General features: G+C 39.4%; 3 protein-coding genes across 3 annotated transcripts in view; 1 reads left to right on the top strand and 2 right to left on the bottom strand.

Moving 5' to 3' along the window:
- The window catches only part of tyw1 (tRNA-yW synthesizing protein 1 homolog (S. cerevisiae)), a 62,987-nt gene extending 57,432 nt beyond the window's left edge, over positions 1-5,555 (bottom strand). Inside the window, exons 1-6 of the mRNA XM_035957159.2 lie at positions 5,414-5,555; positions 5,048-5,175; positions 4,718-4,852; positions 2,505-2,606; positions 649-843; positions 187-465 (exon numbers count right to left, since the gene is read on the bottom strand). Of these exons, the coding sequence (XP_035813052.1) occupies positions 187-465; positions 649-843; positions 2,505-2,606; positions 4,718-4,852; positions 5,048-5,175; positions 5,414-5,477 (903 nt within the window). The 5' untranslated portion in view covers positions 5,478-5,555. The remainder of the gene's footprint in view (positions 1-186; positions 466-648; positions 844-2,504; positions 2,607-4,717; positions 4,853-5,047; positions 5,176-5,413) is intronic.
- Positions 5,556-9,660: 4,105 nt separating this feature from the next.
- On the top strand, positions 9,661-12,353 carry sbds (SBDS ribosome maturation factor). The gene is made up of 5 exons (XM_023290046.3): positions 9,661-9,795; positions 9,988-10,117; positions 10,468-10,668; positions 11,424-11,588; positions 11,797-12,353. The coding sequence occupies exons 1-5, from the start codon at positions 9,668-9,670 to the stop codon at positions 11,920-11,922; spliced, it is 750 nt and encodes a 249-aa protein (XP_023145814.1). The 5' UTR covers positions 9,661-9,667; the 3' UTR covers positions 11,923-12,353.
- Positions 12,354-12,729: 376 nt separating this feature from the next.
- Positions 12,730-14,992, bottom strand: LOC111581742 (claudin-4-like). The gene has a single exon (XM_035957154.2). It carries the CDS (start codon positions 14,823-14,825, stop codon positions 13,878-13,880), a length of 948 nt encoding a protein of 315 aa, XP_035813047.2. The 5' UTR covers positions 14,826-14,992; the 3' UTR covers positions 12,730-13,877.
- Positions 14,993-15,084: the final 92 nt, after the last annotated feature.

Raw genomic sequence — 15,084 nt, 5'->3', positions numbered from 1 at the left:
TGATAGCAGCTATGATTCTATGATACTGAAATTATGCAACTAATATAAGTAGATCAGCAATGGCTAATTAATCAACTGAGATACGATGACAGGCAATAAATATCTGGCCTGATAAGAAGATACATCACTGCTCAATTGCAATTAGAAATGTAACAGTGAGGTCTAAACTCTGCTTTCTGTCATTACCTCAGAGCTGTTATTCTGTGCAGCAGCTCTCTCCTCCTCCTCCTGTTTTTCTTTCTTCTTGTTCTTGCAGGAGCCTCCGGTCTTGCAGTTCCCATTGCAGCTCTTCTTCTCCCCTCTGGCCAGAGCCTGCAGGCGGTTCACAAACTTGACCTTCCAGGCCTGAAAGTCCGCCTGGACGCTGCCGTTACGACTCTTTACCACATTGCAGTCGCCCTCTCCCCTGGTCATGATTCGCTTCCCACTCAGCATCCACAGCCACTTGTCCACATTTTTACCCACCTGGAGAAGGATGAAGAAAAGCAAGTTTTAAAACTAATTTTTGGATTTCATGGTGGTTACTTAAAGCAAACAAGTTGGAAGATATTTCACTCAACCTTGTAGCTTTGGATGTTCTTTTAATATCTAATTGCAAAGCCTATTATCAGTATATTGATTTAACTTAATATGGAAACCATTTCTTACCGTGTTATAGTGGCCAACGTAGACAGAGTTTCCAAGACCGAACACTGCGTATCTGAGGCCTTTCAGGTAGGTTTTCCCATATCTGAAGTCAGTGGATGCCTCTTCCAGCCACTTGCAGAACCACTCGGCGTTCTCGGTGGGTTGTCCATCAGTGTAGGTGGCCACAAGGAACACACAGACCGACTTACTGACGCACTGAACAGACGAAACCACAAGAGACAAACAGTTAAACTATAACAGGATAAAGGTGTAGACGCAGGACGTCTTGCTCCAAGTCATCTTCTTGGTTACTGTAAAGAACAATAATAAACACCTATACTAAAGCTACAATATGCAGGAATGCAGAAACAGCAAGAGTAAGATAGATTTTAAAAGCCAACAGCCCAACTCCCTTCCTTCAGGACTTCCTCCACAACCACTTTTCCACACAAACATGCACTCCTGAATGCAGTTGGAGGACTAATCTTCAACAGTGTACCGTTTCTGATGTCGAAAAACACACAAACACATTTACAAGAAGCTCCAAAGCCAATATGGACAAATATAAGATGAATACTATTAAAAAAAAAAAAAAAACTTGCTCAAACCAAAGCTACAATGCAGATACATGCAAACTCGCTCAATGCAAATGGACTAGGATCGACTCCACAAAGAGGCAACAGAAATGGACATCTGGCATCTTTAGCAGTGTAAGATGTTGCAGGTTTTGGTGCTGCTGTAAAATGTGTCTGCTGTTATTGTGCTATCTGCAACTAGTGCTAGCAACGCCAGCCTTGTGGAAGACTTTGCAATGAGTGAAGATAGGCAGATATGTAGTTTAACCATCCAGTTATCTCATGCAGACCAAATGCAGGCATTAGACAGGATTTTAGCAGCGCAGCAATGGCTACAGATTACAGACTTTTCCTTAATTTATTGATTTTTCTCAAATGCAAAGTGAGTTTTAACAATTCCATCCATCCATCTGCTGTACCCGACCTCCCCTGCAGAGAGCCGTGGGGACTGGAGCCCATCCCAGCCGACACTGAGCAAAGGGCAGAGGACATCCAGGACAAGCAGACTGACTGATATGGTTTTTTAAGGGCCAGTACTGATGTGTCTGAAATGCCAAACAAATAGCTCTTTTTCCCTGATGGCTGACCAGAGCACGGAGGATCATCTGCACGCTGAGAGCGACTGGTGCCTGCAGTCAAACCTCCCGTGGAGATTTTCTATCACTAAAAACTGGATCATTGTCCTGTTGAACAAAAAGCTGTTTTCTTCCTGCTGTGTGCCAGCCAACCGCTCTCCTTTTCATCTCTCAGTGCGGTGGTATTTTCATCAGTGTTCTTCCTTTTATTTCGTGGGCACCAGCGCAGCTAAATAAAAGGCAAACACTGATGAAAATAATCCATCTTTCTTCAGCTGAGCGGGATTAGTGTAACACATTTGTCCTGTTTGTTTGCCGTCTGAAGAATCAAACTGGTGAAAAATGAAGGAAAGCTACACAACTCGAGGCTCACTGTACTGTTTGTTGTTAGGCTTTCAAAATAAAACTGCAATGATTTATTTTGCTTTAATTAATTCTGTTCCAATTAAGACCTGCCTTGCGTTGCCAGGTCTTATGTGCTCGCAGCTAGAGATTTAATTATCACTCTAGAGAAACTTCTTAGCTCAGTGTACGCGGCGTGTTTATCCTCTTAACAGAGCCGCAACAATTAACAGATGCATTAATGAGTCGCTTCATTTATACAGGGGTTAAAGCGGCTCTCAGGATGGCAGGAGTTCAGGTACTTATCTGAAGACATCCTTGAACTGAGAGTCATTGTTCTGCATATACAGAGCTGTTCAGCATCTTCTCTTCAGAGCAAACTTACCTCATCGGCAAGTTGGTCATCGGGATCGTAGTCCTTCATGTCAATCACTTCAGCTGGTATTCCCAAAGTGTTCACCTCCTCTGACAGCTCATTTGCGAAGCCCTGAACAAACCAAGAATCAAAGGTGATGCTTATCAGACACCGTAGAGTGTTAATTTTAGCATGTAAGAGCTGCCAGTCTGGCAAGCCTTGACTACAGTTTAACTTCATGTTTAAAATACTTGCTACACACAGTTACGGTTTCCTGGGTTTAACTGTAATTCAAGGTTTCCACGTTTGCATCAGTCTGCTACACAAACAGTCACACAGCAGCTCAAATCAAACACAGAAAAACACACAGGGCCCCTCGTGGATGATTCTGAAAGGCTGACTGTGACTCTGCACTTTTTACAGGTTACAGCAGCTGGTTACAGATTGGACTGTAGCACCAGGTCATTGATTATTTCTGAGGTGTGTCGAGCTCAGAGAACAAATGCAGCGCAGGGTTTCGGGAGAATTTAGAACTTCTCACTGTGTTGGTGGAAAACATGTACGAATCAAAAGCACCTCCAGAGTGCGGCTGCGACTGCATCAATTACAAGTCTTTTTATTTTGAATAATAAAAGGTAAGGATGACAGAGAATCTCCTTGTACGGTCTGTCCCATAACAAGCATTTTTTTACGCATCATGTATTGTAAGACATGTAGATGTGTGCAGAAGGGTCCATGTAGACACTCTGACTTGAGAAGATGACAAGATATAAGTTGTGTACACTTCCACACATGCAAAAAGCATAACTTCACCTTTAACCATTTAAATTCAGTTCCACTTTTGCAAGACTTACAGTGCTCAGATTTAGTCGACACTGTGACAGACGCTGATGAAACTCATTTTAGTGGTTTGCTATGCTTGACTGTCATCTGTGTGTCTACTGTGTTACTGAATAAACTGCTGTCCATCCTGGTTAACCCTGATAACCCGCTTCAATGAGGTCTGAGAGCTCTCAGCCCTCTCTGCCTTGCAGCACCTATTTCAGTTTCTGGTTCTGTAATTTGAAGATGCTCATTTTTTGTTTACTCGTAGACACACATAAATCCCTTTAACATTTGTGCATTCTTTACATAACATTTTCACATTTTTCTTATGGTTTATTTTTATTTATTGCACATGTTTGCTTATTTTTCTGTTGATATGGTGGTGGGAACCGCACTCTTTCTGCTGTAACAAATGAATGTCCCCTTGTGTATTAAAAAAGTATCTGGGTCAATATGTAAATGAGGGATTTTTGAATTCCATGGGATATATCTTGCATACATTTTTGTTTAAAGTAAAAAAAAAAAAAAAAAAAAACTAATATTTTTTATGTTCATTATGATCATGTCTTTACAAATTCCAGATTTTTTTTATTATGGAAACAATCACTTATTAAGAAAAAATTACTGGATATCACTAAAATGTCAACTAAATAACTGTCCGAATTTAGTAACAACCACCTTCTAATTTGTTAAACAATAATAAAATGAGCTTATTCAAAAAAATATTTAGATGGTGTTTTTTTTATTAAGTTGAGATAATCACAACAGATATTTCTAGATTTCAAATTTTATATGCCCTGCCTTCGCCCGAGTCAGCTGGGATAGGCTCCGGCTCCGGCTCCAGCCCCCGCCCCGCGACCCTAATGAGGATTAAGCGGTGTATAGATAATGGAATGGAAATTTTATATGGAAAATAAATTGCATCTGTGTCCGAGAAATCCCTTTCAACTAAGCTACCCATTACAAAAACACCTCTCGAGGAAGTGTCGTTTCTTCCTAAAGAAAAGACTGGCAAGACTCCAAAGCCTTCTTAATTATTTAATATGAAGTAGTGTGTGACTCAAGTGTCAACAGGTTTACTACAATATCTTTATAAACAACTTTCAATTTCAATTTTACTGAATTATATATATAATATTTTTGAAGAATCTTTCTCTAAAAATGCCATGTGGTGTTTGGTTATAGGAGACCATGCTGACTTTAGGCCTGAAAACAGCAAAAATGTCAACTATGATACCTGTCAACTATGTTACAAAAAGTCCTGTAATTACATATTAACCCTTTTCTATTCTATTCTAATTATATTACGTAGCGCACCGTGTCTCCCCACAGCTGCTGTGTATTCCTGGATTTCACATAATATTAGAGCATCATCTTTTCTGTCTGTTGTTTAGCTTTTCAGTAAATAATACATGTACCTTTGCTGTTCCAGTTTGAGAGCCGTAGAAGATTTTAACCCCCGACACATGAACCTCAGCGTCTCTGTCAGAGCTGCTGTTGTTCTTCTGTTCGGCTTTGCGGACCCACAAGGCGGCATCTTTAGAGAAGCTTTTCTACACGTATACAGAAACAAGCAATTAATGCAAATTAAAACATACAGTGAGTGCTGCTGCAGGTGAAGCTTCCTTTAAATTCCAGATCTTAAAGTTTGCACCACGAGGGAAGAGTTCAAGAGGAAGCAACACTCTGAGAAAGACTAACAGGACAACAGACTGAGATTAAACACAGATTTATCAGAGATGACTCACGTTCTTCAGTGCCATCTTCAGGGACAACCAGACCCCAAACAGCAGGGCGGCAGCTGAGTACACGTACAGCCTGTTGTGCCATATCGACATGAGATAGTTCTCACTGGGACTGTGGACATCCTGGGAGGCTGCATGGAGGAAAGAGTTCTCTGTTTTACACCAGTGATATGAATCACAAACACAAAGCAGGAATTCCAAATCAGAACCACGCAGCAACACAATTAAAGCCGGAACTAAAGCTACCTGCAGCAAATAGAGGCGGGTTAGTGGATAGCAATACATGCTAATTGACAATGCTACATAACCTTAGCTAAAACATCACGTAAAGTTCGTTTCCGGTTCAGTTGAATATTTAAATGAACTCACCTCTACTGTCCGAGCTGCACACCACGCCTGTGAAAACCAGAACAGTCACGAACAAACTTAACATTGCTGCAAACTGTAGTAGCTAAATTAAAATACACAATCCTCAGCAGCTAGTGCTGGTCGCAACCATGTTGTTTTGACGACGGGGACGCTGGGAAATGTAGTTCTTTTGTGCGGTTGGCGTGACCGACTTTCAAAGCAACAGTAGTCAAATTAGACAACCCTGACGTTGTTTCTTCCTCCGTACCAACAGTTTATGGTACATGTTTATTACTTAATGTCTAAATTATTTCAGCTTTACTGTCCAGAGAGTTTTTCGGAATATTTAATATGATATTTAGAGTTTTAATTCATAAACAAAATCATGAGAGAATTTATAATAGAAAATAATTATACAACACTAATTTAAGAACAGTCTTAATTGTATAACCATTAAAAAATATACTGTAATTGATTGGTTTGTAGTAAAATTACTGTGTCGACTACCAGCGTCAGGGTAGCTGAGCTCCACATCGTTTTCTGTATTAATTATGGCTGTTGTTTCGCATACTGCCCTCCCGTGGCCAAAGACAGGAACTGCTACAACAAATATGTAAAGACACCGTCAATGCAGACGTGACAGCGTAGTTCCGTTTCCGGTAAATATTTTCAAACTTCAGCGACCCAATGAAACACGAGAAACCAACAAAATATTACATTTTATATGATATACTTTAGCGAGCATTACTACCGTTTAGATATATGGCTTTTGTAAAACTAGCGTCCATTCACGTACGACAGCATGCGAAGCCTTCTCCTAACTATTTTCAAAACAGTTTACAATTAGTGACTAGTTACTAGCGCATTAAAATTCATACAAAGCAGACAACGACTAATCGTAAACCAGCGCTGCGTAACAAAACAACAGGATTAAACGCCAAATTAAGGTTATCTCAAGCAAATAAAAGGAGGTGTATCGCTGGACATACACACTACCTAGCAATACTACAACCGTTAGCTGTAACTTTACATACATTTCTCAGTTCCGCACACAATTTATGAAAACCAAAGTAATTACCATCAAAATCGCCATCGTTGCAAATGGTGGAAGCAAAATGAAAATGCAACATTACAACAAACCGGTTCACTTTAAAATGATTTATACGGACATATAGTGGGTGTTTGCTGCCCTCCGGTGGTCACAAAGCGGAACTGTAGTCTCAAATTAGTAAAACTCGCGTCAATGCCAAAGGCAGCATAGCACTTCCGCTTAATATTTTCAAAATACATTTTACGACTGGCGATTTGAATAATGATTACAAAGAAGATAGACGATAGCTAATCCTAACTTAGCACCACGTAACAAGACAAACGGATTAAAAAGGAACCTTAAATACCAGCAGCTGATAAAAAACGAGTGACTAGCTAGCAATACATTACAGCTAGTAAAGCTACTTCGCTAAAATGCAACATAAGCTTAGTGCTCCGTTCTAACGCAAGCGCAAACTTCGTGAAAAGTAAAATGATTACCGTAAAAAGTCCGTTCAAGCAGTAGTAGCCATGTTAAAGTACAATATTACCATAAACAAAACAACTGAAAAATAGTTGGTTCGCCTCAGTTTATACAGACGTGTTTTGTGTTTGTTGCCCTCCTGTGGTCAAAATCAGGTACTGCATCCACAAATTAGTAAAGTTTCCGTCAATGCGAACAGGACGGCACGCTACAATTTCCGTTTTGTACTTTCAAAATATACGTTATGATAGGAGATGCGAAACATATGATTTAAATAATAAATTCATAGCAGGCAATGGCTGCTGGCCTGATTTAGCCTCACATAACACAGCAACATCATAAAAAAAACTTTATATTAAGCGTACCAGCAGCAAATAAAATGGAGGCGCTAGTTCGCAATCAAATGCTCGCAATACATGCAAGCTAGCAATACGTGCTAATGAAACGTAGCTAAAATCACAACCTAAAAATGTATTAAATACTTTAAATAAGCTTACTTTTAGTATCCGTCCTAGAAGCAGAACTTGCAATCAGCCAAATAACTATCAGCAAATGCGGCATTGCTGCAAAAGGTAGTAGCGACATTAAATTACAAAAGTATGAACAGGTATTGATTTACACGGAATATGTGTGTTGCTGCCCTCCTGTGGTCACAGTCAGGTACTGCAGCCCTAAATTTAGTAAAGCTAACGTCAATATAAATATGACGGGACGCTACAATTTCCGTTTTGTACTTTCAAAATATACGTTATGATACGAGATGCGAAACACGATTTAAATAATAAATTCATAGCAGGCAATGGCTGCTGGCCTGATTTAGCCTCACATAACACAATAACATGATAAAAAAAACTTTATATTAAGCTTACCAGCAGCAAATAAAATGGAGGCGCTAGTTCGCAATCATATGCTCGCAATACATGTAAGCTAGCGATACGTGCTAATGAAACGTAGCTAAATCACAACCTAAAAATGTAATAAATACTTTAAATAAGGTCACTTTTAGTATCTATCCTAGAAGCAGAACTTGTAATCAGCCAAATAACTGTGTGTGTGTTGTCCCACAGTCAGGTACTGCGACCCTAAATTTAGTAAAGCTAACGTCAATACAAATATGACAGGACGCTACAATTTCCTTTTAATAATTTCAAAATAAGGATTACAACTAGAAACGAGCCACAAGTGTTATGAATAATGAATACAAAACGGACAGTTGCTAATTCTGACAAACATCCAACTAACAAGACAGCAGCATTAAACTTCAAACCTTGGTTACCTGTTGCAAATAAAAGGCAATACATGCTACCCTGTTGTGCTACATGCCTGGGCTGCAAAGTTGGTTTTCAGTTCAGGCCTACATGGCTGCAAATGCAATTCTATATGCACTTACAATATTATGACAAATAGGACGTTTGAGTTTATTTTTTAAATTCACACGAACTACTTTACACTTGTGGCGTTTGTTTGCTGGAATTGCGGTCTTAAATTTATCAAAATAGCGTCATTGCAAACCTATAACATACTAACATTTCTGTTTGATAGTTTCAAAATACCGTTTACAATTAGTTAAATCCCATTAATCTGCGGGACGCTGAGAAAATGTCCATCATAATTATGAGATACAAAGTCATAATTATGAAATACAAAGTCATAATTATGACTTACGATCTCATAATTATGACTTACTATGTCATAATTATGAGATACAAAGTCATAATTATGACTTACTATATCATAATTATGAGATACAAAGTCATAATTATGACTTACAATCTCATAATTATGAGATACAGTCATAATTATGAGATACAAAGTCATAATTATGACTTATGATCTCATAATTATGATTTACTATCTCATACTTATGAGATACAAAGTCATAATTAGGACTTACTATCTCATAATTATGACTTTCGATCTCATAATTATGAGATACAGAGTCATAATTATGAGATAAAAAGTCATAATTAGGACTTACTATCTCATAATTTTGAGATACAAAGTCATAATTATGAGATAAAAAGTCATAATTATGAGATACAAAGTCATAATTTTGAGATAAAAAGTCATAATTATGAGATACAAAGTCATAATTATGAGATAGTAAGTCCTAATTATGAGATAGTAAATCATAAATATGACTTTCTAGCTCATAATTATGACTATCTCATAATTATGAGATAGCATGTGACTTGTTTTTTTTTTTTTCAAGTGGCGGAAATGGGCTTCCATTATTTAAAACCTTACCTGAAAGAAAAATAAATAATACAATTTATAATACAATTAAATCCTCTAATTTTATTCCATTGGCACAAAGTCAGCCAGAATATAAACAGCTTCAGTTAGAACATCAAAACCGAAATTTTTACAGAGTTGTTGTTCACATCATCCAGTTACAAAAGTGGTAAAGAAGGCAGAATAATGCAGTAAATCATTTGATTACTTCTCAAACTGAAGCTTCATAAGTTGTGTAATTACCCGCAATGACATAAATTCTATTTAATTTTAAACAAAAAAAATTCTATATATTAATTTCGACTGTAATAATGTTTGAAAATAGTCACAAGTTACTAAAATACTGAAATCGACGGAAGTAAAAAAAATGAAAACAAAAACAAGAGCGGAACTGTTGTTTGAGGTCGATGTTTCACACCGGACAGTTATTGAAAACACAGTCAGATAGCACCGACGGCGCTGTTGTCTGACAGCAGATTTTTCTTATAGTATTTTGGACACAGTTTTGTGTCATATTAAACTCAAAAATGTCGATATTTACACCCACGAACCAGATCCGGCTGACGAACGTGGCGGTGGTTCGGATGAAGAAAGGAGGGAAGCGTTTCGAAATCGCCTGTTACAAAAATAAAGTTATGAGCTGGAGATCAGGAGCGTGAGTAACATTTAACGACTACGCCCTTAATGTTTTATTGAGCTTTGATAGATTAATGCTAAACCTGTTGTTTATTATCTGTTAAATCCACTATTCTGTCAGTTTATTGCCTCACAGACCCGCAGCTAAAGAAGCCAAAACTAGCAAGAAACAAACGAACATAAATGTTCTAATCTGTGTGTTTTTCTCCAGAGAGAAAGATCTGGATGAAGTCCTGCAGACAAATTCTGTCTTCGTTAATGTCTCCAAAGGTCAGGTGGCCAAGAAGGATGATTTGACCAAAGCTTTTGGGACAGATGATCTGACAGAAATCTGTAAACAGGTAATAAAAAGAACAACTTCCTGTTTGAATATCTGGTCAGCTGGACAAACTACACTTTCATTTATTTTTGTTGTTTGACACAGCTTTTTAAAAAGGATTATTATTCTTGCACATCTCAGGTTTTTTGCACCATTTATTAAGCAAATTTGCAAATTATTAGGTGAATAACTCACCCAATCTTGCACACTGTAAATATTTCTATTATCTAAAATTATTTGGATTTGCCACACTTGCTGTCTATCTCAGTTTTGTCGCTTTTAGTGTTTCCTGTAATGCACCACATCACCACATCGAATTCCTCATATGTGAAAAGCTACACGTCAGTAAATCTGATTCCGTTTCTTTAAAAGATTTTAGCCAAAGGAGAGCTTCAAGTGTCAGACAAGGAGAGGCAGAGTCAGCTGGAGACGATGTTCAGGGACATTGCGACTATTGTGGCAGAGAAGTGTGTGAACCCCGACACCAAGAGGCCGTACACGGTCAGCCTGATCGAACGGGCCATGAAGGACATCCACTACTCCGTCAAGGCCAACAAGAGCACCAAGCAGCAGGTGAGGAAGCACAAAACATTGTTTTTCATACACACGATATTTCCAAAGATGTATTTGTGTATTGACTTGCCGTATTTCTTATTTTGTCCTGCCAAAATGTGTATAAATGTGGTCAAATGTGCTTAATGACTGAAATGTCTACGGATATGTTTCGTTTTGTGCGACGGGAAAAACGGATTGTGAAATAAATTATTCAGTCTGTTGGAAACAACAGCAGAGTTTAGCCAAGAATACTTCATCCTACCGGCATTTGATTTGTGGTGTTCAGAGTACAAAATATATGTATTTTATTTGTAACATCAGCTTCTCTTACCAGCTGTAGAGACAATTTTTTACAGGTTCAGTAAAAAAAAAAAAAAAAAAAGATTAAGTTGATTTGAAAAACTTGTAAAATTAAACATAGATAAGCAATAAAGTGCAGCTAAATGATATCTTCCTGATGTAAACTAACTCCAACATCTGTCATATAAGCTATCAATCTGTAGCTGCATACATTTTGAAACTAACTGATCCTCTCCATCTTTGCTGTCATATAATCTTTCCACGGCTTTTTTATATGTAGTATCACCCTGAAGTCTCTGAAGTGGTTTATTTAACGCAACACTGGAGGTTTTAAGGTGTGAAAGTTGCTTTAAAATTCTGTAGAAATCGCACTGAAAGTGTTGATGTCCCTCCATATCAGTCAGGCCTTCGTTGTTAGACATGAGAATCCTCTTGTATGACCTTGACAAACTGATCTGTCGTGTTGTTCTCAGGCTCTGGAGGTGATCCGACAGCTGAAGGAGACGATGGAGATCCAGAGAGCCCACATGAGGCTGCGGCTGGTGCTGCCGGCCAAAGAGGGCAAGAGGCTGAAGGAGAAGCTGAAGCCGCTGCTGCAGGTCGTGGAGAGCGAAGACTTTGACGAGGAGCTGGAAATGGTGAGGAATGGTTAAGGTTTAGATGCATTCAACTGCATATCAAGCCTGTGGATCTGTACAGTTCAGCTAAAAGCTCTAAAACTGACCATTTTGTTTTTAAAATCCAGTGCCTACCTTTACTTTCTCAGTCTTCAGTTGTCTAAAATCCGTATTACAACAGTATTAACCTCTCTTTTTGTCCTCTTTATCTGCTCCTCTTCGCCCTCAGGTGTGTCTGGTGGATCCCGGCTGCTTCAGGGAGATCGATGAGCTGATCCGCTGTGAGACTAAAGGCCGAGGCTCTCTGGAGGTGCTGAGTCTGAAGGATGTGGAGGAGGGAGATGAGAAGCTATAGTCACCATTCAGTCAACCCTCTGCACCTTGTCCACATTAACACGCTTCACCGGGACACACAAGCTCCTGTAAAAGACTCTATTCATGCTCTGATTCAAAAGGCATTCAAATTGTTCAAAGGATTAATCTGACAGAAAATGGGAGTGGAATATATTTTTGAAAAATAATTAAATTTTATCATATATCCCTAAACCTAAAGATCAGTAAACACGTGTGAGCTGTTTCTTCTTTTATTTATTCCATTTTTTAAGTGCGACAATTAGCAGAGCCTCTGGAAAATGTTCTTTCTGCGTTCCATCAGCTTTTGTGTGCCGTGCTGTCGTTCTCAGCATCCCAATATTATGGAGAATTACTTTAACCAAATAATTTATATTTTGTTGTAATGTATGCATTTGCTTTATGGCAAATAAATAATAAATATTACAGAAAATCTGTACTTGTCCATGTTTACTATTTTTACTAAGATACACAGTTTTACAGAACTCCAAGGCCAAAAAGAAATGGTTAATATCCCAACTAATTTAGTGTCTTTTTCTGTTGTTATAAGGTTCTGTATAACAACCTTTTAGTGAAAGTCCAAAAATGTGCTGAGGTTAACTGATTATTCTAAATTGCCCGTAGGTGTGAGTGTGTTTGTCTGTATATGTAGCCCTGTGATAGACTGTTACCTGTCCAGGTGTCCCCTGCCTTCGCCCTGAGTCAGCTGGGATAGACTCCACCACCTCTTGACCCTAAAGAGGATTGAGCGGTGTACAGATAATGGATGGATGGATCACAAACTGGATAACAGAGAGGCATAGATCAAAAATTATTTTGAAAACCGTTTTTATTTGTAAAACTATTGTAGGAATCACATAAAACTACAACATCCAGGTGGTATGAAAGCAGAAAAATGGCACTAAAAAATTTCAGAATCACATAACTACAAGAAATTTTTTGTTGCTCAAATTGATTTGAGGCTTTTAGGTAGAAATAAAAAAATGTAGGAAATGTATTGCAAAAAGAGTAAATTCTTTTAGGAAGTTTGACAAAAATATAAAACCGTGTTTTTACGGTTCAGAACAACCTCAAAGTGTCTGTATGTTGTGTCCTGAAGTGTTTCATACTTACTGTCCCATGAAATACCTGCAAAACATTGATCTGCAAATAGAATTCTTAAAAATCCAGTTTCACATCTCATAAGTTTATAACTTACTATGAATAGCTACTCAAAAGGCAGCACCTGCTTCCTTTTCATCATGCACCCTTTTAGTTTATTTTAAAGAAAAAACAAAGAAAAAGACTGCTATACGTTTCAAAATTATTGCTTACCTTATTACCTCCTAGAATGCTCTGCAGTGTAGTTAATTAAAGCCACTGTAGTGCATGATTAAAGTCAAATAACTTGTAAACAAGTGTTATTAATCATTTGAGATCATTTAATCCACAGCATCCTTTCGTGCTGAAAAATTTAGATGTATATAAAGTTGCATTACTCTAATGTAGGGCAATGTATTTGTGCAGTACAGCTATAAAAATGATTATAGATTCAAGACATTACAATGTGTTGAAATCATCTGACAGCTGTAAGTCTTAAATCTGTTTCAATATCAGCAGAATCAGTTCAAAATTGCATCCAGCAGAGCTGAGCAGACGCTGAGAAATATCATTTTACAGTAATTTTAAATAGTGGTAACAACAAATGCAAAGTTTGTTAATTTCACTCGAAATAGAACAAAACACAGCAAAATGAAGCAAATTCAAAGTCCTACCCGCATCCCTGTTAGTAAAACTAGTGACAGGAAACATTGGAGCGTCTGCACTTTCTAATGTTAAGTTCACTCTTAGTTAAACCAGTGCATCATTACTCAACACGTGCAGCCTGGACTGTTGAATCTACCCACAGCCATTTCACATGTCAGTGATTTTCCAGTTTAAACACACACACGTTGTGTTAAATATTACATCCCGGTCCTCTCAGATGGGCTGTGATCTGCGTTCGTACTGGCTGCTGGTGAACGTAGTCCTGTTGATCCTGCTCAGGGGGTGATTAGCCTCCTCGTCCACGTTCGGATACCTGCTGTCTTCACGCTGCTCTGCCTGGTTCTCAGTAGTCGGACATCTGGTGGTGAGAAACACTCCACCGACCAGCATCAAGCCAAAGGAGATCCATCCAAGGTACAGAGCAGGTCCCCAGTCTCTCCTCAGCAGCACTGCCCCCTCCAGTGGCTGGCTGGTGTGATGGCACGTCCAGGCTGTGGGAACCAGCAGCAGGATCCCAGACAATACAAAGACAGCACCAGAAAACACTTTGACCTGGCCGCGTTTAGGGAACCATATCAACCCTGCCGCTGCGATCACCGTAGCGAAGGCTCCAGCTCCGATGGCCGCCATGATGAGGGCCCTCCACGTCCGAAAACTTCCAGAGAGAGACATGAGAGACTGATAGAAGGAGCAGTGCAGGCTGCCATCGTGGTTTAAATCCCAGTGATCCCATTCCAGCCACACCCCGTCCCAGTAGGCAGGCAGAGAAGCCGTGGTGTTGTTCAGAGTGCCGCTCACCTTCCACAGGGCCAGGCAGCGCGTCAGGACGGCACACAGCCACCCGGTGAAGGCCACACCGAGGGCAGCGAGCTCCAGCTGCCGCTTCATGACTCCGGCCTGCCTCGTCCTCCTCTTCACTGCAGGCACATCGGCCTGCCTAACCAGAAACAGCTGGCAGTGCAGCGCCGAGGGGTGGGGTGTTATTTTAACGTGTGTGTGCATGTGAGGCACAGACAATTCGTGAGTGTGTGTGTGTGTGTGTGTGTGTGTGTGTGTGTGTGTGTGTGTGTGTGTGTGTGTGTGTGTGTGTGTGTGTGTGTGTGTGTGTGTGTGTGTGTGTGTGTGTGAGAGTGTGAGTGTTAGCGCCTGTCTGCTCTGCATGTCTGTTCAGAAAGGGTAAACCAGTTCTTTGGTATTCTTGAAAAGAAGGCACGGCCGGGCTGCAGCTGGGTGGAGGAGGGAAATCCCTCTGTTTGCTCTGCCATGGTTTCAAAACAATCCCTCTCTCCCAGTTTCTGCACTGAGGGGAAAAACAAAGCTTCCAGTCTCCTCTGATTTGTCAGCTACTGGGCCACATTTCTGAGAGGAAACTTGATTTAAATAGCCTTATGTTGACACTGATATCAGGATTTCTTCTCCC

Source organism: Amphiprion ocellaris, chromosome 7 (genome assembly GCF_022539595.1).
Source record: "Amphiprion ocellaris isolate individual 3 ecotype Okinawa chromosome 7, ASM2253959v1, whole genome shotgun sequence".
Lineage (NCBI taxonomy): Eukaryota > Metazoa > Chordata > Actinopteri > Pomacentridae > Amphiprion > Amphiprion ocellaris.
This window is presented reverse-complemented; position numbering and strand designations above follow the sequence as displayed.